This window comes from Saccopteryx bilineata, chromosome 10 (genome assembly GCF_036850765.1).
Source record: "Saccopteryx bilineata isolate mSacBil1 chromosome 10, mSacBil1_pri_phased_curated, whole genome shotgun sequence".
In the NCBI taxonomy this organism is placed as follows: Eukaryota; Metazoa; Chordata; class Mammalia; order Chiroptera; family Emballonuridae; genus Saccopteryx; species Saccopteryx bilineata.
In genome coordinates, this window is record NC_089499.1 from 32,296,815 (window position 1) to 32,321,970 (window position 25,156).

At 45.1% G+C, this 25,156-nt stretch overlaps 1 protein-coding gene across 2 annotated transcripts in view; it reads right to left on the reverse strand.

The window, feature by feature from the left end:
* The window catches only part of PLCL2 (phospholipase C like 2), a 186,622-nt gene that overhangs the window by 72,842 nt on the left and 88,624 nt on the right, over window positions 1-25,156 (reverse strand). For both annotated transcript variants that reach the window (XM_066245712.1, XM_066245711.1), the window contains exons 3-4: window positions 6,379-8,865; window positions 3,535-3,738 (exon numbers count right to left, since the gene is read on the reverse strand). In XM_066245712.1, the coding sequence (XP_066101809.1) occupies window positions 3,535-3,738; window positions 6,379-8,865 (2,691 nt within the window). The remainder of the gene's footprint in view (window positions 1-3,534; window positions 3,739-6,378; window positions 8,866-25,156) is intronic.

Below are 25,156 nucleotides of genomic sequence, written 5' to 3' on the forward strand. Positions count from 1 at the left end.
TGAAACAAATCATTCTCCCCCGTGAACATACAAATAATTTGTCTACATATTTTTAAATATCTATCAGTCATCTGTCATCTTAGTATCTATGGATACTCTTCATATCTTCTATTAAGTTGTAAACTCCTCAGGGAAGCAAAGTCTTCTATGTCTGACAGACAACACATGGTCATTCCACTCGTCATACCAGTCCAGTCCCCATCTGTAACAGCCCTTGCTTGCTCCCATCTGTCTCATCTAAGGAGGTATCTGTACTTCTCTTTTCCTTGGTTCCTGAATGGCTTTGACCCTCGCTTTCCTGAACGAGGTCCCGGGCCCAAACCTCACCACTTCCAGGACCCAGGAAGGATCACAAACAGGGTACAACCACAGTTGGGGCAGTTTTGAAAATATGTTTGTTGGTGGTAATCACAGGAGCCACTAGAACGATAGCGGGGCCACAGGCAAGCGACTGTACAACTATTTATCTAAATACATATATTTTAAAGAGTTAGAGGAAGAATGACTAATAATGGTGCCAGGACAACGGGTGTATAAAGAGGGTCCATCCCAGGAAGAGGGGGACGTGTGGCCGGCTCTGCCCGGGAACTCTTTCCCATCTCTGCATCGTCAGTTCCTTCTCTGCGTTCTCTTCGCCTCATTCCGACAGTTTATTAGTAAGAGTTTAGATCCTGAGAAGTCATCACAGTCTTGGCAGCATCAGGACATAGCTGTACCCCTTAGGAGACACCACAGTGCTGTCCTCACCCGAGGGGAAGTTTCAGCAGTGCGGACCGGCTGACACTGGAGTCCTGGACGGGACTTCCTAAACGACCCTTACTTCTCATTTGGAGTCTTCAAATTATAGATGGGAAGGCAACAAAATGAAATAAGATCTTATTTCTCAGGTTAATTTCAATGTAGCACTACAAAATCAGAAAGCTACATTTAAAGTGACAGGTAGTGCAAGACCACCGTGCATTGCTCGTCGGGAGCTCACCTCTGTCATGAGGCGAGAAACCATTCAGCCACTAACCAAGGGCTGTAAGACACCACGAGAGTTACAGTATTGCTGCAGCAAAACTAGGATTTTTCAAATTCAAATTACATTAATTTCAATTAATTTTAAATATTCTATAGCTTTACTTATCAGATGGAATTAAAAGCAGAACAAATCAAAGCTAGGGGCATAATGCAGTGCAGCTGTTTCAATGAAACATTAGGTAAGAGTCATTCCACAGTTTAAAATATTTAAACAAGCTAATACAGTCGATCATATGACATGCGTTGGTCAAGTTATATGCAAGTCAGAGTTACATCTTAAGTGTTATACCAGTCCGGGAAGAGCAAGAGGCGGAACCAAGGAACAGGGAGCGGTTCCGGTGCCCAGCACAGGGGTGGGTGCCCTACGCAGTGGATAACAGCACACCCTGGCCGAGGGTTCGTGCCCAGGCTCCCGAGGACCTAGCATGGTCACAGCCCTGCTCTGCATCAGCACTAGCCCTGAACCAGGTCCTGGGCACCAACCCTTGCCCAGTCTGCCCTGCTATTGCCATGTAGGGTACCACACCCCACTGGCAGGACACTCTTCTCAGAAAGGTTACCATGAAGAAATGTCCCTGCACGGCTGCCCCAGCAATCAGTGAGATACCTCAGTACAGTAAGTCACGTCGGGTTTCCGTCAGTGAAATAGGACTGCAAAATGTCAAATGATTTCATCTGTGGCTTCAACTTAAAAAGCATTTACTAGTTGTTTTGGCTTCTTCTCATAAAACTTAAAGAGTTGGGAACTAACTAGGTGGCTTGGGTCACAGCATGAAAGAGTTTTTTAAACTTGTCCACATTTCCCTTTTTCCTGTGTTTCCTTCCCTTTGCCCCGCCTCCAGAATCTCAGCACAAGCTTCCTGTGTTGAGGTCACTGCCAGCTGTCTCCATGACCTTCCGGTGGACCGGACGCCCCCCGAGGATGGGGCCCAGCACGGTGCTTCCCCCCTGTGTGTCAGGTGCATTATCCCTGTCTCCTTCCTTCTGCCGGTTGACTGACACTCTCTAGTGTGCCTGCAGTTGCGAATGTTCAGTCCTTTATAGCTCTTATGCGACCATGAACCCTAAGCTGGAAATAGCAGGAATAAAAAGCACCTGCTACAAAGTGTGGCCTACTGTGTAGGAATCTGTAGAAAAGATCAAGTGCTACTTTTAAGGTAGAAACTGACAGGCTATTTAAAACATTCCATTTTTCTGACTTGCTCTTCAAGTAGTGAAGGAAATCAAGAACAAAAGCTTGGTTCAGAAATTTTGTTTCTGGCCATAGTACCCCGTGGACAAGCCAATTTGTGAAACTTGCTGTGCCAGGAAATAAGAGGCCCTGAGAAGCCCAGCAATAAAGACATCTGATTAACTTTGTTCAGATCAGTATTTCCTCAAATTATTTCGACTCGAAACCTTTTCCCCCATGTGACATTTACTAACATCCTAAGACACCGAGGTTCCTTAGAACACACTGTGGGCAATGCTGGGCCTCGAGTGTTTGCTTCCTTCACTTGAACTGTATGAAGCCCTCTAAATTGCAGCTTGCAGATCAATGTATAAAACACCTAAAAATTATTGTGGTTAAAGTACACGTTACCAATCTTGTTTTGTGTTTGACCACGGCAGGCTACATCGGAAGAAGCCTATAGTGTTTTGTGGGCTTAGCTTGTGCATTTAGTGTGGAGGAGGCAAGGCCTCTGACCTGAGCACCCTGAACAGGAGAAGGTGACAGCCTCGCCCAGCTGGGAGGGGAGTGTCCGGCACCAAGCTTAACCTTGACAAGCTGAAGAGGAACTGCGGCTCTGGTGAGTGTCCGATAGCTCCAGCTACACGGTGAGCTCGAAATGGGCACAGTTCGCCCACTGGATTCTCCCTCGGCATTATGATAAGTCAAAAAGTACTATAAGAGCAGGGTGTGATTAAGAAAATGCAAGATATACTCTAAGTGCAAATATGTAACGTTGCAGGTCTCCTGAGGATACCTTGTGAATTAGCTGATTACTAATTATAGGTGTCTCAGAGCACCTGCTGTGGGTAAGAAAACCACCGCACCAAATAGAGTTCTGTGAGGAAAGCACCTGCCCCTAATGGCCCTTAAAATGTATTATTTTAAACATTAAATTTCTCACCTTTACCAGTCTGAAAAATGAAACCAAAACAAAATGAGTGAATCAATGGCTGGTTTCAAGGGAAGGTAAAAAACAAAACAAAAAACCCCCACTTTACTATACATATGTGGAACACAGTGTATCCTTTAGAAATCTAACCAGATAACAGTTCTTGAAAAGCAAACTATTATGCAATCCAACAGAAGCAAAAGCCTCTGAATCCCGCTTTCTAAAACAACACCTAAACACGAAACGCCTTCTAATCCCGCAAGGTCAGGAGAGTCGTTTTCCCAGCACAGGTAAATGAAGCATGAAACAGGAAAGCACATCTCAGCCAGAGCTCTTAATTACGTCTGCAGTGCTACGGTCAGCGATCTTTCTCACCCGGGCTACACAAGAGCACAAAAAAACTACTCACCATGTCGTAAGTTGTTACAATCTTTTTTAGAACCTCAGGCACGATTCCCTGCAGTTCCATCGTGGGGTACTGCTCGCTGAGATTCAGGACCACCAGGGGTGTGTTATCAGGCCCCAGGAAGCGGGGGGACACGGCCAGCATGCACTGCATGAGATTGGCCACGGAGGAGAGGCCACACAGCTCCTTGAATGACACCACTGCATTCTGTCAAATGGAAAGAAGGAGGCACTTTGTTAATTAACCAGGGGTTTTAATTTTTCATGGATGTTATACTTGATAAACTTGATTAGACCTGAACTGCCTAATACAGCAGTTATTAGCAATGTCACGGCAGAATTGGCTAATGACTGTTTTATCCTGCGAAAACTGGCTATTTCCCAAAGTAAACACATTTATAGGTATTTGTAATACCAATTTATCAAAATTGCCAAAAATGCAAACAAGTTAAATTAGTCCCAAGGGCATACATAGCCTCATTTCAGATCAAAGTTCAGAGCAGTGCGGAGGCTGATAGGCAATTATGAGCAAACAAAAAGAACGGCTTCTGCATTCACACAGGTACAGGTAAGAAAAAAAATAAAAGCTGGCTTTAAATAGGCATCAAGAATGCCAGCCATCCAAAAAGGAAAGGAGGATTTGTGAGGGAGGAGCCTGACTCTCTCACCTGTCTGGCTATACCTGCTGGTTGCAGATCTAAGGGAACTCTGAAGGTGCTTCGGCTCACGGTGAGGTCTGCCGCGGGGCCCATGGCTGCCACGGCTTTCTCCGACCGTGTCGCCACGGACCTCAGCGCTTCTCCTCGTCCTGTTCTCCAATCACCAGAGGGACACCCTAAAAGCGTCCATCCAAGAAAACCCTTCAACACTACAACTTCATGAATCGGCATTCTCTCAGCACTTACCAAGTGCAAACCGAAAGCAGGCTTGTTTTTATTACACAATTCCTCGCTGCATCCTCTAACAAGCCCCATTGTGGATGAGGAAACCGAGCCTCAGCCCTGGCCTCTCTGGGTGGTTTGTCTAAGGTCACACACACAGCTGGGAAGGAAAGGAGTCAAGATTTTACCTGAAATGTGTTGATGCTGAGGCCTTTGCTCCTGATCATTACGCTATAAGAACAGGTAAACTCAAATCGAAATGGGAGTCAGGCTGTTACTGCAGGCACCGTGGGGTGCTGACCTTGGCTGAGCACTGTCTGTGGAGAGGGATCTAGGCCGGCCAAGCCCTGTGCCTTTGGCTCTCCGATCCCTCAGTTCTGCACAATGAGCAGCACGTTAATCTTAGATTTAAACGTTTTCTTTTTGCTAATATTGCTTTACACAGGGACATCAAACTATACGTCATCTGGCTCAAAAGCACTTCAGTGTTGACTGTTCCCAACAATAAATCATCGCTGTCATATCTGAGGTGGTGTCTCCCCACCCACCTCCCACTGCTCTGTCACACCTCCCTGTTGATTGTCTGCACAGCACGTGCTTGTGCCTGCAGTTGTCCTGTTTGTTTATTCACCTGCCTACGGTCTGGTTCCCCTCCCACGCCCGGCCCACCGCCAGCTGAAGTCATCTGTGCGCCCATGCTGCACCCTCATGACCGGGCTGCCTGGCGTGGAGCTCATTAAACAGCTCCACCGACTGCTCTGTCGGGTTGAGAGCAGACACACAGCTCGGGAAGGGTGACACTCCAGCTCTGGCAGGTCCTCAAGGGAGTTCTGTGTCACACACATGGGGCCAGGGACAATGTGGCTTGCTCAGGGCTGAGGCTTTACTGAGCCATTTTTCACTCTCAGAAAGAGGGAAAAGCCCTTCACATTTCTGGTATGCTTTTACTTTGAAAGAGAATAAAACTTTCCTATTGTGGGTCGGTCTTTTCATTAATGAGGCAGCTACAGAATATGTAGAGGCGTGAAATATATTGAATTTTCTGAGGTGGATTTCAATTGCTGGTGGCATTCTCCTTATAATAGTTATATTCAGGGTGGGGCAAAAATAGGTTTGTATTTTTGTATGGAAAATAATACAAGAATAAATTCTGTGTTTTGCATATTCACAACTGTAAACCGACTTTGCCCAACCCTCTCAATACACACACATACACATATAATCAGCCAATATATTATATATAATTATTTAATAAACCCACACTGAGCAGCTGTCATACACATAGCACTTCTCGGCCTGGGATGGGTTAGGGCTACCCTGTGAGGTGGGCCCTTGCCGCCCACTGCTGTGTCACTCGTGGGCCCTCATATACTGCTAGACATGTGGACGATCATTAATTCCTAACCGACTGCATTTAGCCATTATATAGTTCAGAGGTAATCCTTAGAAAGATACCCACACCACAGGTCTTTTACTTAAACAATTAAGCAGCCGCCCTCTAAAATCAAAAGGAGGTTCAAAATGCAAACACTGGCTTATTGAAATGCTTGCTCTTTTCCTAGCAGAACAGTTCTATAAGAAAGGACTGGGGCATGTCCCTTTTATTTTGATAGGTCATCAATTTGTGTTCTAGCTAAGGAATATCCAGAAAAAAACCAGAGATTTCCATGTACACTACTAGAAATAAAATGGGGTACTGTCAAGCATTAATTAAAAGGGACTATGGTGTGGTGTGTGAGACAGCAACAAGACTGGTTTATTCTGCTACATTATCACTACTCCCAATACCAACTGCGGTGGTTTTGGAAATTTAAATGATTTAAAAAATGAGACTAGTGGAAAACATTCTAATAACCACTTGTAATTTACAAATAATTTAAAATCACATATACTACTGTAAAAAAAAACCTACACATGTGCACTAAGAAGGGTAACCGCCAAGTAATTACTTAAACACTAGGACGTACCTGCATATTCTCTCTCAGGTCCGTGGCATCCCGAATAGGGGGCTGGGCATTTTTGAACACCTCATCCACAGTTTTAATCCACAGTGTTCTCAAAGATGCATATTCCCTGGACTTCTTCCCTTTTCTCACAGAAAGGCCCCTTTTATGAGGTTTCCCTCCTCCTCTTCGGTTGGTAATAGCCACATGGACGAACAAAGAGGCGTGTGCTAGGACCTCTCCAGTCAAGGACTGCAGGGGGACGTGGCGGTAGCCCGTCTGTAAACATTCAAAGGGAATTGTGTATTGACCGATAAATTCATCCCCGATATAGTCATCATCCAGTACCACAAAGCGCACCATGGCCAGTTCTGGGAGGTTGATTTGAAACTCAAAGCTTTCATCGAAAATGGGAGTATCTCCATTCTGGTTCACTGTTTTTGTCCTTTGTTCTGCACAATCGGCGGGGATTCCATGAATTTCCACATAGACATAAGGATCTACCACATCCCCTTTGGCACCAGACCCTTTGGGTTTGGGAAAGTTCTGCCCACTGATGATTTTGATGTGCAGGAGCTGAGGTGAGACTCCTGGGACAGAGTCTTTTGTGTTGGCACTGAAGAAGGAGACTTCCTCCCTCATGATGGCCGGCCGGAGAACATAGCCACAGTTCCCATTCTGTCTAAACCAGCCAATGTTCAGGTCCATCATCAGCCCCGGCGTCTGAAAGTTCATGGCGACGATCTGACAACCACATTTCCAAAAGTCTTGAGGGTTCATGTTACTGGAGTCGATCCTCATCGGGCTGGGGAAAACCCTAGCGAGAAAACGTTTGTTGTAATTTACAAAGTCCCCTGGATTTTCGTTGGCGTATTTGCTGGCGAGCACTTCATTGAAGGAACAGACTTCCCAGTACTTCTGCACCTGAAAGGACACCTGGAATTCTTTGAACTGGACGGACTTACAGATGCTCACCAGTTCAGACAGCTCCTTGCAGAGCTGAAAGCGTTTCACGGGCACATTGTTGGGCTGCTCCGCGTTCTCCTTCCCCATCCGCTGGGACATTTCCGCTCCTTCGTCTTCATCCGTCACATCTCCTTCTACTCCCGAGCAACTGGAGGACAGCTTCTTTGCCTTAATTAGTATCTTCCCTTTCAGGACGTCTGGGGATGGTAGGTACGACTCCTCAACATTGGGGGATGTTGTATAGAGCTTGTCTCCTAAAATTTTCTTCATGTGTTGAACCATCACCTTCTGCTGTTTAATAGAACAGTGGTTTTCTAAACACAGGATAAGCGGATACTCTGAGGCAAAGAAGGCATACTTGTTAATAATATCAATGACACTGCGGAAGACTATCTGAGAGGTCATGGTGTGGCCCGTGTAAATGACAGGTTCGTTGTCAGGTCCATCCCATACGTCTAATTCAACGCTCCGGCAACCCATTTTCAGAGCGCGAATGTATCCTGTGATATCAGAGGGACCTCGGAACTGGTCCTCTATTAAGTATGTATTATGAGATGAGTTTATAAAGTAATGAGACAAAGGCTGCTTCATATCCTGACAGACCTTCTTATGTTCTGGGTCAAATAGATAACAGTCAGGTGACATAAGGTAATTAGTGAACCCGTCTATGGACAGCCAGCCCTTTTCCTGGCCCTCTTTGGATGGCTCATATTTGTGAATAATTTCAAGGCTTATTTCCTCATTTATATGTGCCACACCCTGCTCTGCCTCAAGAAACATCATAAGATCCTTGGTATCAAGGAATTCTTTATTGCTTGAAAACTGAACTAAAAGGAAATAAATTTCGGGCCTCGTACAAAGCTCATGGAACACCTCAACAAATTCTTCCTTTGTGACTTCAGTACCAGTCGTGTCCTTGGACTTGTGCAATTCTTTGAACTTGAGCTCAATTTTGCTAGTTTTTAAGCCAGGGTTGAGGTTTCTGATACACTGCACTGCATTACAAAGGCTTACGTGTCCAAGGTTGTCTACGTCGATTTCACCGAACATTTGTGAAACCCAAGAAGTCCTCATGTTGTCTTGGCTACTTTCTAACATATCAAGTGTATGTTTCCCATAAGAAATTAGGTACCGCAGTCCCGTCACCCAGATGTTCGCAACATCGGCAGAGTTGGCAACCAAATCAAGTGACTCATAATTCTCTCCATATATAACTGAAAAAGCACAGTCTTCAGAAATCTGCTCAGAGATGCCATTGCTGCGGAATATGTCCGTATTTTTTCCTGTTCTCACCTCCTTGATGGATTTAATATCAATTTTGGCTTTCTCAGAATCCTTCTTAGACGGCTCCCACCTCAGGCTCTGCATGTCGGCGTCCAGTAAAAAGTACCTATGGTAAATTCTAGAGTTGGAGCGAACCTTTTTGAGTTCCGAACCCTCAACCATGGAATTGATACAGTCACTTGCACTGCTGATCTTCTTCTCTGTTGGCATACTACTGAATGAGACTGTTTTTTTCCGTTCTCTTTTCTGTTTTGTACCATCCTAGGAGGAAAAAAAAAGAGTATTAGAATGACATAAATGCAAGTTTCTCCATTCAAGACTAGGAATAAATATTTAATTTCCTTGATAAAAAAAATCACACTGTTAGAATTTCCTATGCTATGTCCTATAAACAATGATACTCAGTCACATGTAGAACTTAGAAGTGGCTGGCCTTGGTGTTTCAGCCTAATACAAACTTGGGATGAAAAGTATTATTAAATAATTGCAATCCATGGACATCAAAAAACACAATTTCAGTAACACCCAATAAAATTTTGTATAGAGAGCCAACTACCTAATTTGCAGGCCTCAGGGAACAATGAAAATGTAGGACTCCTTATTCAGAAATTATTAAGAACTTCAAGAAGGTGACAGAAGACCATTAAGTCACGTGCAGGGCCCTTCCAAGTGGAAGGCCTGTTCAGCCGTGCAGGTCATATAACCCATAGAGCAGGCCCTGTATGGACATACATTTTCTACATGAGGGTTGGGTTTCCAAAGGGCTGTCTCTAGACCACTGGCCTCAGAATCACCTGGGTTACCTGGTTAAAATGCAGATTCTGACACTCATGGTATCAGATCTCTAGGGAGGGGTATCCAAGAATTTGCATTTTAGGCCATACTCTAGGGGATGGGGATGTACACTAGAGTCTGAAAACCACTTCCTGACCGCTCAGACTCACTACGATGTCTGGGCTATTCCTGGAAACGACACACACCAAACGACCAGAACCAGCTAAGTATGAACCATGTAATAATTAAGTAGACACTGGAATTCAAGCAGAAATTCCTGGATCTTCTGAGTCTCCTGTTAGATTATTCCTGGTCCTAAATACTTTAGACAGATACGGCTTCACTGCTGCACTTGTGTTACGTCTGGGTGGGAGGCCTAGATTACAAATACAGCTGGAAGTGCTTCTAAAATTCCAGAATTGATTTATTAGAGCCTACTACCATGCGTGGGGCTAATGCTCAGAACACGTCGCCTAACTACCTCTAATATTAATAGATTACTAACACAACCAAGTGAAAAATTTCAGGCAGCACCTGTTTCTAAAGAAGTTTATACCAGCAGTAACACAGTCTCCAACTTTTCTACATAAAGTAACAAGTGCCCGGGTGAAAGAGCTGACACTAGATCTAAGTGTGGATTTAAGTCCTTCTTTGTAAGGGCACCTCAATTAGTTAAAAAATAATTGCTCAAATGACTGCACAACATCTTTCACAATTTTAACTGGAAACATGATACTGCCTTTCAGGAGATGCATGAAATCTCTGATAAATTTTCAGTGATTCATTATATTCATAAATTAGGAAGAGAGGTGGAGGTTGGAATTATATAACGTTCATGGCAATAAAGAAAAGAGCATGAAAAATGTTATACTAAGGCAATTCTAGCTTTCCTGCGCTGGAGAGACTCTATTTTGAATAAAATCTCTAAAAAAGCAATTATGCTATTCTCTGTGTCTCAGATTTAAAACCACTTTTATTTTTTGAATACCTATACTTCCAAAAGCAATTTGAAGAAGGTAATTAAACTTAAACTTTAAATCATATGGGTATCATTTCCCTCAAGTTTCAAAATGAACCACAGAGGCTTGTGTGATTTGAATGCCAAGATAAAACATAAAAGCCACAAGGCAGAGTACTTCTTTACAACTGTATCCTCAGAACAATAAAGTACAAAAGACATAAAAACTGTGGTAATTGTATCCATAAGATGTATTGTATTATAGCGGCTCCAAATCCCTAAAGTGCCGATTTTATTCTATCTATTCAAGCAAGCTGACATGAAATGTGTAACCAGCCATGCATAAAAAGCATGAAATAAATGTATAATTTCCTATTTTTCACAACGAAGGCTGTCTTTATCTTTAAAAAAAACACCTTTAATAAAGACAACATACTAATTAAGGAAATTTAATTATCTTTATAAGTTATACCCCAACAGTGCCACTAGTGAAAATAAGTCACAAAGATAAATGGAAGTGCTTATCCATTTAGCCATTAAAAATATAGACAGCACTTTTCAACACTGCAATCTTTCATTCTGTCATTTTAAACATATTGAGCAATATTCACCTACCACTTTCTAATTTATTACGAATGACATATTCCACATTCATAGGTCTCTTTGTTATTAAGATGTAAAAAGCCAAATTGCAAAGCAGGTTAGTAATACCTACTCACACACCCACATCTGTAGGGCAGTCAATAGCTTAAACTCCATACATGTGGCTTTAAAAACACTGCCTTGCCTTTCACAAGCCAGCCAGGCAATGATTGGTGACTGCAGACCATCGCCTGCAGACACACGAACATGCCAGTCACCCAAGCACAGGCTGCTGTAATGACCACAGGACTCCCCTTACCAGACACTTCCTGCCTCCTCTCCCCCTTCTGTCTGCTGTTGCCTAGAACCATCCAGTCCTCTCCACAGTGCAGGCACGAGGCCTGAATGAAAAGGTTTGTTTTCCGTCCTCGCGTGCAGATAAAGCTATTAGGAAACGCTGATAAAGGAGTGTGCTTGCTGAGAGACCAAAAAGGGGAACTTATCACTGGATGGGCTGGAGTCTCAGGCTGGAAGCAACAGGTGGATGTGATGGTGAGCTGGCCCTCCAGTGCCAAAGGGGGAGGAAGGAGAGGACAGGAGCAGAGGTGGGGAGGGAAGAAGAACTCAGGGTCAAGGGCGGGACACCCGGGCTCTCCACCTGCTTGAGTCCCAGGATCTTCACCCCACTCCTGCTCACCCACCTGGCTTTCGTTTTCCACCCAGTGTTGATCAAGTACTCACGCAGGCTGAGCAGCTGGTCGGCACCAAAGCTGGAATCTATTTTCTAGGTTGCCTCTTAACGTTAGTCTCAACAGTGAAAAGTGACCGAACTACAGATGCTAGACATACAGCAGTTGGTTGTTTGGTTTTTTTTTTTGAACTAAAAGAAAACTAAGTGCATAAAACTTACATGCATTAATCGCCTAAAACCGGGGGGAGGGGGACCAAACAAACCAAGGTCCTGCTGAGATGGAGGTGCCTCAAAATAATTACAGAAACGGTTTCAGAGCTGGCTCTTATATTCTAAGTACTTGTCACCCAAAGCTTCTCGGTGGTGAAAGCAACAAAATGTGAACTTGTCTACTGGTGCATTTCTGCTACTCTATCAGCACTTACTACCACCAAGAGAAAGGACACCAAGCCAAGGCAGAAAACCAGCTTCAAAAAGGACCCACTGTATCAACCCTGAGATTCTGAATTCTAGATAAAGATAATCATAAAACTTTGATGAGGAAAGAAGCTTAAAGATTCATTTATCCATGTAACCGAGACTTATTTACAGAACACCCATTCTGTACCAGGGATGATTCTAAGAAAGCCACGAACCACAGAGGGCTAAGCAAACTTACCACAGCGGATTTAAGAAGAATAAACATGCTGACAAGACGTATTTCGCATTAGAAATGGAAAAGGCATATTGAGCTCAATGGAGAAATATACATATTTCTAACAAGACTGTCTACTTTGTTGAGTAGAAGCTTGTCATGACCTTTTAACCGCTAAAGCTACCATCTGGGATATTTGAGAGGCAGCAGCAATTTCATAAAGGGGCGTGGGCAAGTTCATAAATGCTCATCCGGCAGGGAGGCAGCCAACAGGTGTGCCTCCTCACTTCTGCAGGCCACAACGTCTGGGGCGCTGATCGGATCGGCCGGCCCAGCTCACTCTGGAGCTGAGGAAGCTGAGGAAGCCTACTGAGAGTGAGTCTGTCTCCGGACACACAGAGAGCGACGCCCTGCTGGACGGACGACAGCCACCCCGTGTCCTACCGCCTTTCTCTCGCATTTCAACACTGGTTCGTTTCTTTGTGAATATTTCTCAGCAAACATCATCAGAAAATGAGTCAATATCCAGATGTTGTACACTGGCAAAAACCGTGATGGAGTCTAGGCCGCGATTCTGGTGGGGGTGGGAAGCAGAACAGATTTGGGGACGGGGGTGCAGCCCGAAAACAAAGCGGCCCTTTCTCCTTCTGCTTTCTTCTAAGTCCAGTTATTTACTTTGATTTATAAATAGCATTCAAAGAAGAGTATGAGATCTTTATGCTTACTGAAGGGGGCCTAGGATTAAAGAGACTTGAGAAACACTGGGTTAAAGAAATCTCTATCCTTGACAAAGCAAAACAGAAAACCAGAATTACTTGAGGCCCATTAGAGCAGCACAGCAAGGCCTGACCTTTCTTCAGCTCAACAGCAATAACTCTGAACTGAAAGAATAAGTCAAGCCGGGCACATCAAGGTTACCTTGAAAGGTAGGGGGAGGGAGAGAGTTAGGGGGAGGGGGAGGGGCACAGAGAACTAGATAGAGGGTGGCGGAGGACAATCTGACTTTGGGCGAGGGGTATGCAACATAATTTTTTTTTTTAAATTTTTTATTTATTTATTTTTATTTATTCATTTTAGAGAGGAGAAGGAGAGACAGAGAGAGAGAGACAGAGAGAGAGACAGAGAGAGAGAAGGGGGGAGGAGCTGGAAGCATCAACTCCCATATGTGCCTTGACCAGGCAAGCCCAGGGTTTTGAACCAGCGACCTCAGCATTTCCAGGTCGACGCTTTATCCACTGCGCCACCACAGGTCAGGCCTGCAACATAATTTAATGACAAAATAACCTAGACATGTTTTCTTTGAATATATGTACCCTGATTTATTAATGTCATCCCATTACCATTAATAAAAATTTATTAAAAAAATAAATAAATAAAAAAATAAAACTTTGATGTGCTCTCCAAGATGAGTAAAAAGAGGGGGGGAAGGACCTGGAGCACAAGCGGTCCCTCTGAAGGTCATTTTATAATATTTGGTGAATTGAAAAAGAATAAATACCTTTAAGAAAAGGTAGGTACAGTCAAGTGCTGCTTTCCACTTACAGGGGAGGTCTTCTATTGCAAGTAACAAAAAGCCACTTGGCCCATGGATGCCTCTCTTCATGGGCCTCCTCCTCCATGATGCCCTCTGGCGGATTCCTAAAGCTAACCCTGGCCCAGGTTTGGCAAGTCGTCTATGAGGGCCCAGATCTGCTAATGGCTGAGGAACTTACAGGACTTGCAAGTCATGAGCAGGGGGCAGGTACAGTTCAGATGACGGCTTACAGTGTGGAAAGCCAAAAGAAAACATCAACTCTAACAAGAAAAAGCCAGACTACCTATGAAATAGTAACTCCTCTGGTACCCATCAGAATACCGTGGTCGCAAGGCAACCAAGAGAACAGATTCCGGAGTGACAGCCCTTCTAAGGAGAGATAAGACACAGGAAGTATATACTTAATGTTCAGCAGAGCATGGGAGGGAGAGGCCACCATGGAAGTAGGTAAGGAAACAAATCAGTTGAAAGTTTAAGGAATTCCTAAAGACCAATTGTGGACTAGCAGGGTTAAGTGATCAATTATCAGGTTAACCGACAGGGTAACTGGATGCCCCAGACACAGGGAGAGTCTGCACTCGTGTGCACATCTTTGTGGGTGCTCCTGAGAAGGACGGGGCAAAGTGCGGAGCAGAAGAGAGACCTCTGTCTGGGGCACAGGCATGCCACTGGGGAGAGCGTGAAACTCTGCCTACGTCCCTAACCAGAAGAAGGAGCTCTCCACCCCCACTCGTATGAAGCAAAAGCCTAAGGCACTAGGGCAAAGGCAGCAAGCCCTCTTTCTCGTCGGACTAGGGAGAGAAGGGCAGAAGCAAAATCCATCTACCTCTGCACAGCCGGGCAAAAATCTACTGCCTCAAGAGGGAGAAGGACCTCTTGAAGTCCAGAGGCTGCGCCAATATGGCAGAGCTCCGCTACCACCAGGAGAGGCAGAGAGCTGTCTGCCTCCCACCCTCGCCCGCAGACACAGGCAGAGGCTGGCTGCCTTGGGGAGCAGGGCAGGGATGCGAAGACGGGCCCACCCCCGTGGCCCAGGTGCAGAGGGCAGCCCAAGACTGAACCTGGACCAGGAGGACCGCGAATTGCCCCTGACTCGACCAGAAGCCCGCAGCAAGCAGCAAGCAGCGCAGCCGGAAGAGGGAAGAGATGCCTTTCTGACCCCGCATGAGCATGAGCGTGAAGGCTGAGGGCAGGGCAGGGGCACTGAGTGAACCCCTCTGACAACACTCTTCAGGAGACATGCTTTCACTACTACTGAAATATTTACTCAAAGTCAATTTATAAAACCATAATGTACATCTGTGTCCAATGTAAGCTGTAATCAAACTCATCGGGTTTCTCTAGTAAGAAAAAACTTCAGGGTGAGCACCGAGCTCCTGTACACTACACTGGTGCCCCTTTACATTCCGGTGAAAATACTGATGCTAATGAATTTTAATTTATGATCTATAATAATGGTACTTAAGTGGCCCGCTTTAGTGTGAAAACTGTCAGTGTTTCTCAACTGTGTATACGGTGATTCCTTATCCGGCATGTTATGAAGCCTGTGATCACATAATTTTAATTGTTAATAACTGTCTGGTAAATCACACTGAATTTCAAAAGGCAGGCAAATCAAATCTCATAAGGTGAATTCTCGGCTGCAAATACGATGAACCCTGAGAGTAACTTCACAATCAATTTTTTCTCCTCAAATTGTACTGGTTCTTCACTATGTCCAGATAGCATAGGTGAAGAGTTTATTTTTCTAAATTTTTTTTAATCCTTAAATCTGCCATTGCTTGGCAGTGACAGATGATTATGGCAACTCAGAGGTAGCGAGGGCTCAGAAAGCAAGCTTCCAGAGACCCGTGCACAGGCAAAGCTACTGCCATGGCCCATCCACCGCAGAGAAGAAAGAACAGTAGCTCTTTCAGTCAGAAATTTTAATATTTCCACATTTTAAAATTAAAAATTTTTAAGGAAAACTGCTTCACCAACAACTTACTCTACAATCATCTTGTTTATTATTTTCTTTATATAGTATCTTGTTGAGAAAAAAAAAAAATTCCTGGGGCCCTTTCTTAATCCAATCATTTCTATTTGCATGTGAGATTACTGTGTGTGTGGGTCTGTGTGTAGAGGGAACAATTAGGTCAGAAAAGCAAACAAACAGTAATAATGAATCATACAAAAGGGAAACTCAGCTCTCTACAGAATATTCTTTTAAGTTCCAAGCCATTCCTGAGCCTGGACTAGTCCAGCCCTCAATGTCATCTCTTCCCCAGACACACACAGTATTTATAGTCTCCACCGTATAACTTAACTCTTAATTATAGTCTTACTCAGTTCTCTAATTGTGTTATGTGGGTTAGCCTTATCTTCTCAAGTAGACAGTGAGCTTTTGAGGGAATGAGCATGTCTTACATTGGCTGGACCAATACAGAAGTCAGAACAGTAACCCCGCTGATGAACTGGTAATTTTAATGATAAAGGGGTCAGTCCAACATTTGTAAATATTTATGAACTTGACTTGGGGTGGTAAACACACAATACAATATACAGATGACGCACTGTAAAACTGTACACCTGAAACCTATATAATTTTATTAATAAATGTCACCACATTAAATTCAGTAAAAAAAGAAAAAATAAAATATATATATATATATATATGAACTCAACATAGGAGAGCCTAAATATATAAAGCAAATATTACCAAACCTAAAGGGAGAAATAGACAGCCATGCAATAATAATTGGGAACTCTAAAGCCCCACTTATATCAATGGATAATTCACCCAGATGGAAAAACAATAAGGAAACATTGGCCTTAAATGACACATTAGGCCAAGTGAACTTAATAAAAGACATCAAAAGAAAAATCAAGAAATACTTTGAGACAAATGAAAATAGAAATATAACATCAAAACTTACGGGATACAGCAGAAGCAATTTTCAGAAGGCAGTTCATAGCAATAAATGCCTATAGTAAGAAACATGAAAGTTCTCCAACAACTAACTTTACATTTCAAAGCACTAAAAAAAGAAGAACAAACCAAGCCCAGGGTTCGAGGAGCAGAATAGAAAGGAATGAAATAGACTAAAAAGACAATAGAAGATCAAGACAGAAGATCAACTCATGGAGAGCAGGCTGACAGCCACTGGTGGGGGGTTGCTGGGGGGCGTGTGTGCGGAGGGATTGAGCCGGAAAGGAAAAAAGAGAGAAGAAACTCCAGGACAAAGACAAGAGTGTGGTGACTGTGGGGGAGGGAGAGGGAGGAGGTGGAGGGGGTTCTGAGGGGGAGAGACGGTGATGGACGGAGACTTGACTTGGGGTGGGGAACACACAGCCCAGAGTGCAGATGATGTGTTGTAGACTTACTTGTGCACCTGAAACTCGTATAATTTCATAAGCCAATGTCTCCCAAAGAAATTCAATACAAAACAGACAAATCTTTAGCTAGAATCACCGAAACAAGGAGAGAGGTCTCACACAAATAAGAACAGAAATGGAAGAGCAGACGGTACGGCTGACATCAGACAACTACAGAGGACGAGTCTGAGGAAGAGGCTGCCAATTCTTCCTTAAAGGTTTGGGAGAATTCACCAGTGAAGCCATCGGCTTCTGGCCTTTTCTCTTTTCTCTTTCTCACCATTTTAAAGGGCCTACTCTTTTAACAAAGTGCTATCTGTTTACTGATTACACGCTCTTATTGTTGAACATGCCTCTAAGACATCTTTGTTTATTTACACATTAAACACATGTGCTAGCTACTAACAAATTCTAGAGGGTAGGAAACATTCACAAAGTTAAACTGAGTTCTAATCTTTTCTTCCAGGCTCACCCAACTTGAAAACTATTGCTCTTACTCATGAGCCCCAAGCTCAATGCTACAGCCTAGAGGCTTCAGGGGTCTGTCCCCTGCCTTGTAGCCCTCAGCCATAAAAATCTGGCAGGTCTTCTCCATGGATTCTGGGTCTCCAGCTCCCAGAGGTGGTCCCAGCTGGGGAAGGTACTGCCTGCCTTCCCTTTCCTTGCTCCTTACCCAAACAGGCTTCTGGACAGGTCCCTTAAGTACCCTCATTCCAGTGAATCTGCCCTCCACTGCTCATTCCACTCTGCCTTCCCAAAGAAGCAGTAACAAGTACACACACACGCTGAGGCTCCAGTGAACATGAATACTCCAATGCTGAGAGGAGACCCCTATGGCTGTAGTACAGTTAGCTGGGAGAGACTGGAAGGAGAGGAAACCACACCAGGAGAGGTAGAGGCCAGATCAGGGGTTGGGAACCTTTTTGGCTAAGAGAGCCATGAACGCCCCATATTTTAAAATGTAATTCCGTGAGAGCCATACAACAACCCGTATACATTACGCATTATCCAATAAAAATTTGCTGTTGTCCCGGAGGACAGCTGTGATTGGCTCCAGCCACCCGCAACCATGAACATGAACGGTAGGAAATGAATGGATTGTAATACATGAGAATGTTTTATATTGTTAACGTTATTATTTTTTTTTATTTAAGATTTGTCTGTGAGCCAGATGCAGCCATCTAAAGAGCCACATCTGGCTCACAAGTCATAGGTTCCCGACCCCTGGGCTAGATCCTGCAGAATCTTAAAGGCACCTTAAGTCATTTGGATTTCATTCTAAGGGCAACTCCTTGAAGGAGAGTGGCATGGTCCAATTTACTTTTAAAAAACAGTGCCCAGTGGAAGGTGGATTAGAATGGAAAAAGACTGGAGGCAGGGAGATAGTTTACAGTCAACTACAGTATCCCAGACATAGGACGATGATAGCTGGGACCACAGTAGTGACAAGAGAGGTGGAGAGAGGTGGAGGGCTGCGAGATAACTTCAGTGATAGAGCCAACAACATCTGCTGATGGACTGGATGCAGATCGTGAGAAAAATGGAGGAAGATAAAATGGGAAGATCAGGAATAGTTTAGGGGGAGAGGAAATCAGTGGTTTTGTTTTAAACATTGTAAGTTTGAGATGCCTTTAGATATCCAACTGGAGATGCCAAATAGGCAGTTTAATCTATGAATCTGGAAATCAGGAAAGTCAAGCCTACTGTTACATATTTGGAAGCGAACAGCACATTGGTGGCCACATGCAATTACCTAGTAAAGGAGAGAGAAGAGAAGATGACCTAGGATTGAATCTGGTGCACGCCAGTATTAGGCAGGGTAGAAAGAAAGGAACCAGCAAGAAAAGGCGAGAAAGCTGAAGCCAATGACGTAATAGTGACTCCAGAAGATTGTCGTCTATCAGCAGCCGAGAATAAACTGTTTAAACAAGAACAGAGTAGCCCACATACTTGTGAGAGGGCCAGTCAGAAGAGTGAAGTATGCTACTAAATATTAGCATAGCCTCACCAGCTTTCTTTTTTTTTTTTTTTTTTTTTTAATTTATTCATTTTAGAGAGGAGAGGGAGAGACAGAGAGAGAGAGAGAGAGGAGAGACAGAGAAAGAGAAGGGGGGGAGGAGCTGGAAGCATCAACTCCCATATGTGCCTTGACCAGGCAAGCCCAGGGTTTCGAACCGGCAACCTCAGCATTTCGAGGTCGATGCTTTATCCACTGCGCCACCACAGGTCAGGCTCACCAGCTTTCTTATAGTTGCTGTTTCCATGATCTAGATTTTCCCATCTTTTTGCTTCCAACCTATTGTCTTTGACCCAAAATGGTAGACAGCATGGAGTCAGATCTTTACAAAAGAAAATCCAGCCTGACAATCTCTGCTTTGATTGGATTACTAAATCCGTTCACATCATGTTCTTGCTGATACAGGTGAATTCCCATCTGCCACTTTACTTTGTCTTTCCTATATGTCTTTTACCTTTTTTTTTTTTTTCTTTTCTTTTCTTTTTTCTGAAGCTGGAAACGGGGAGAGACAGTGAGACAGACTCCCCATGCGCCCTACCGGGATCCACCCGGCACGCCCACCAGGGGTGATGCTCTGCCCACCAGGGGCGATGCTCTGCCCCTCCGGGGCGTCGCTCTGCCAGCACCCGGGCCATTTTTGCTCCAATGGAGCCTTGGCTGCGGGAGGGGAAGAGAGAGACAGAGAGGAAGGAGGGGGTGAGGGTGGAGAAGCAAATGGGCGCTTCTCCTGTGTGCCCTGGCCGGGAATCGAACCCGGGTCCCCCGCACGCCAGGCCGACACTCTACTGCTGAGCCAAGCGGCCAGGGCCAGTCTTTTACCTTTTCGATCATTTATTCCTTCTGTAATGATTTCTTTGATGCTAAGTTAGCGAGGTATATTTGAGATCTGACAGCCCAGAGTGCTTTGGTGACCCCAGCAAGAGCAGTTTCAAGGCAGTAGAATCGGGCCAGAGGCCTTCTGGAGTGCTCTGGAGACAAAGGGAAGGGAGATGGGAGACAGTGAGTGCAGTTACGTGAAGAAGGAGCTGAGGAGAGGAAGTGGTAAAAAGAGGGACCCAGTTTATTCATATTGGAGATATTAGAGCAGGTTTCTATGCAGAAGGAATCTGTCCAGCAAAAAGGGGGAAATTAATGATGCTGAGAAAGAGAAAGTATCAGTGAAGGAGCAAAGTCCTTTAAAAAGCAGGAGATGAGATCATCATTATCTCCCCCCCCCCACCCCCCATGGGGTGACTTCTGAGCTGGATCCTGATGGAAAATGAAAAGGAAGGGAAGGCTAATTAACCAGAGGGAACAGCGTATGCAAAGACGTGAAACAGGAAAGAGCCCATTGAACGTCTGCAGATGCTCAGGCAGCCTGGGCAGGACACAGCCAGCCAGCCATCAAGAGGAGGCTGGAGGGAGCCCTGCGGGCGACCCCGCAGAGTGAGGCCACCAGCCTCCGCGGGACAGGAGTCAGCACCTCTTCTGAGGAGGCCTCCGCGACCTGGGAGTTCACGTCCCCGCACCCCAGGCAGAAGAAATACGAGCACGTACAGAACTGATAATCATGTGCATTCTTCCTGTGTGGATAAATACAGCTCACCGCCTTTTCTGAAGGGTCAACAAATGAATAAGGTCTCATTTGTTTTATAATTTTAAAAATCACCAGCCCACTCATGTCGGTATTTGTTTCTGCCTTAACAGTCTAAAAAAAACTGACCTAAGGGCTACATCGTGCTTAACTGTTACCCAGGTTAATTACCCCCCCCTCAACTATGAATTAATGAACGTCAAGATTACCACTTGAAGGATCACCATTTCCAACATCAGAGAGAAATCTGGATACTTTAAAAATAACTTTTGAACAGTTACCATGATCTCCAAATGCACATTGATAGAATCCAAAATTTTTTACTTATTGAAAAAAATTTAAATGACCGTCAACTCCAAACCCTCTGCTTTTCTCCTTAGATGGTATTATATTCAAATAAAAGATTTTCGGACGTGAACATCACAGAGGTGGCACACCTGTGCCTCCCCAATCTTTGCACCTGCTGGACTCACAGCGGCCATGCACTCACGCTTTATGTCATGACCACAGTAAGCCCCATTTCTTTCAAATTAAAAGCCACACTTGGGTTCAGAAATCAATAAAAATGCCAATGCCCACATGGCAGGAATCCATAAGACTCGAACAATTACTCTAGAGCATTTGCAAAATAGTGCGGTGCCAATTTGGATAGCAGAAGGCCCGGGTCTGCCGTTTTCCTGAATCATCGCACACCCTTTTAAAACCGCAGGCCCCTTCCAAATTAATTAGCTCATCAAACTGAAATGAAAAGCAGTTTTAAAAACCAGCGAAATCTCATCATTAATGCACTTTAAATGGTCTGCGCTGCCAGTGACTAAAGCAATTTAACTGCCTCGGTGAAGTCTTGTGTCACCATTTCGAGCCCTCATCGCTGTAAACCTCACTACTGGGGAAAAAGCACAAGTAGCAAATGTACAATTAAATCCACGCGGCAGGTACAAAACTCATTTTCAATACGGCTTCCGAAATCTAGCTTGTGCTTTAAATAATACGGCACAGCATGGCCACTAATACTTGTACAGAACATAAAACCAAGCAGCTCAGGCAATCCTACAAAATCCATACTGTAAACTGGAGTTTCGAGAGTTGGATCTAGAAAGCGTTCTATTAATATGCTTCAGAATACTGGTGTGAGGATGAAACGTAGGTATTTCTAAGGCACGCTTAAATTTTATATAAAGGTATTATAACGTGAGATTAAAATGACACATTTACTCGCCCTGTATTTTGTTTCATTAAAGTTCTCCAGGGGTAGAAACAAGGGCTAAATCTGCTGGCAAACTAATTGCCAAAGCCCTTCCTACGCAGGATGCTGTCCTTATTCTGAGAATCAGGCCGCTATACCAGCTGCCACTTCTAAGCAGGGCTTTGGTTTCTGAGAGGTCTGAGGCTGACTCTCAGTCCATTCATGTAACTCTGTGCTGACCAGCTAAGGCCCACACTTCTTAGGGAGGAGACCTTCAGAGACAGCGAGCACTGGGGAAGGAAGTGTCCCAACAGAAGGCTCCAACTGAGGGGCAAAGACACAAAGACCCTGGCACCCACAGGCTGCAGCGATGGTGGTGACCACTGCCAACTGGTCGATGACACTCCCACAAGGTAGACTGACTCTAAATTGGAACACTTCTGGGCATGAAGGGCGGAATTATCAACAAATATGCCAGCACAACAGGGACATTTCTGGGCAAACAAACTATATAGTCACCCCACTTGAAAGTAACCTTATTAATAATGTGTTAAGTCCTGACAAATGCCAGGCAGTGAAGATTCAGGTGTAACCAGAGTCTAACCTCAGCTTCCGGGATGTTCCCATGCTGACTGGCAGACAGGCAGACCTCACCATGTCTAGTCTGAGTCCCATCTACCCAGGCTGAGGACCCATCCCAACCTGTTTGGGAGACCTGGCCAGTCTTGCTGCCCTGAACCAGTGGGCAGGTGGCCTAGTCCTAAAGCTACTTCTTCTTTATTTCCTAAGGCTGCTATAGCTCTCCCCACCCTCTGCCCCGTGTGGGACAGACCCTTAGCCCAATGCCCAGCTCCCAGCTGCGGCTCCCCTGTGCTCTGCACAGGCCTTGATGGGGGAACAGTAAGACTATCAGCTTCGCTGTGCGGAGTTCCGCTCTCCTGTGGCCCATGAGGTGAAGCCCTGCAGAAACTGGCCTGGGTTTACCACACACCCCTAGACATTGCAAGTCAGGTTCCCCATCCTCAACTCCTGCCCCTCCCACCGTCTGATCTGGCTGCAGTGCCTGTGCAGCTCCCAGAAGGAGAAGCGATACACACACAGGGACTGTGATCTGCAGGATGTGATGGACAGAAGTGAGGGCGAGCCCGGTGGGGAGCAGGCGATATACCGGGGAGACCTTCACGGAGGAGATTCAGTGGTCAGAACGGGGTTACTGGAGGCAGAGTGTGAGATCTTGCAGCTGGAGAAGAAATGAGGTGCGAGGCTGGGCGAAGGAACTGATGCTGGACTATTCCAATTGACCGTTTCAACAGACCATAGATCAGTCCTCCTGGAGATCAAATCATGCCCCTTGCCCCAATACTTTTATGTGTCTCATTTTAAATTAAAAAAAAACGAATGTATTACACACACTATCACAGTCCTGTGTCACCACGGACACTCTAGGATTCTCTGTCCCACAGTCACCGCAAAACTCAAGTCTTCAAGTTCAGAAATCCTTTGTAAAGTTGCCACGGCATTTAAGGCTTCTAAAAATTAGATTAGCAAACAGTTTATCCTTTAATCTGATTTTATGCATTTCCCCGCCTCTCCCAATCCAAATACAATGTAAAATTCACCTGGGTTTACTGGAAATTATAATGGCAACCCAGAAATCACATTTTGTCCTCTGAAGAGAGCTGAAGTTTTAGCTGAACCATGATTATTCCAATTATACATTGTTTTAAGTAATTCAATTGTGCTTTTAAAAGCATTACTGTAGAACTTTTTTTTTTTTTTAATTTAATAAAGACTAAAACTTGAGACCAAGGGCTTTTCAAAATAAGACAGGACAGGGAATAGGAGGAATTTGATCCTCAGCACGGGCTGTGCGGGTTCGCTCTGCGCAGTCTCAGCGCTTGAAGCCCCACCCCACCCCCAGGACAAAATGGGAAGGGCCCTTTCAGGGGTCTCCAAACTTTTTACACAGGGGGACAATTCACTGTCCCTCAGACCATTGGAGGGCCGCCACATACAGTGCTCCTCTCACTGACCACCAATGAAAGGGGTGCCCCTTCTGGAAGTGCGGCGGGGGCCGGATAAATGGCCTCAGGGGGCTGCATGTGGCCCGCGGGGGCCGTAGTTTGGGGACGCCTGGTAGATAATGTGATGGGTTTTTTATAGGAATTGAGAAAGAAGAAAATTCCAATAACAATAAAGAGAAGGAAGTGTGGGGCAGGGCTAGACTAGTCCAGGATGGCTCAGAGTGCTCAGAAAGACGACCAGGATGTGAATTCCTGCTTGTCGCGTCTTCAGCTTGTCCGGCACATGGTTAAGGACTGTGCACCTTAACGGCAGTTGTTCCCACGGGAAGGAGAGGTGGCTAACCTTTGTGGAGCTACTGTTAGGCACCGGCACTTGGTCAAGTTATCTCCTTGAATCTCCGACTCTGGCGGCAGGAGCTATTATCTCAGAGGTTAAATAGTTTGCCCAGGCAGATCGGTTCCTGCAACCCTGCTCGGCTCTGCATGACCAGAGAGCTGGCCCTCCTGGGGCACATTTCCTCTGACCCCCAGGCAGCTGGCTGCCTGTTGGGTTAGGGCCCTGGGGCTCCTGGCAGAGGCCTGGAGATTGGGCAGGAGAAAGTGCAAATCCAGATGGTTTCCCTCCTCCTTCTGCAGGGGAGAGGCCAGCAGAGGCTTCATCCCTTCTGAGGTTCCTGTGGATCCCCCGCCCCGGGCTCCCTGTCTCTCCACCCTGCAGGTGGGGATAGTTTTCTGCTGTTGCTAATCTCTGCCGGCTTCACCAGTCCCCTGTTTGGCCTTGTAACAATTACCTAGTATTGAATTCTCAAGGAGAAAACTATTCTGGTTGGGCCAACACTGGGTGATTCAGGGCTCCAAGTTATAGCTGCTAAGTGCCAAGCCAGGTCCTGAAGCTGGCTTGGCCTGGTCCCCCTGCCCCGCCCCCCCCGCCCCCCCCCCCACTGCCTGGTCGGCCCACTCTGCCAGCCAGGGCTAAGTTCTCCTAGATCCCCACTTACTGGCTGTGCAGCCTCGGGAAGATCAATACACCTCTTGAAACCTTAGCCACCAATTTTATAAAATGAGGAAAGTAATTAGTTGCCCTTAATTACTTTAAAGACCCTGGTAAAGCACGAACGAGGTAACAAATATGAAAGCACTGTGGGGGGTGAGTGAACTATGACTTTTACATGACACTACATTACAAGTCTTCAAGTCTATTTACTGGGATTTCTGGACAGTGATA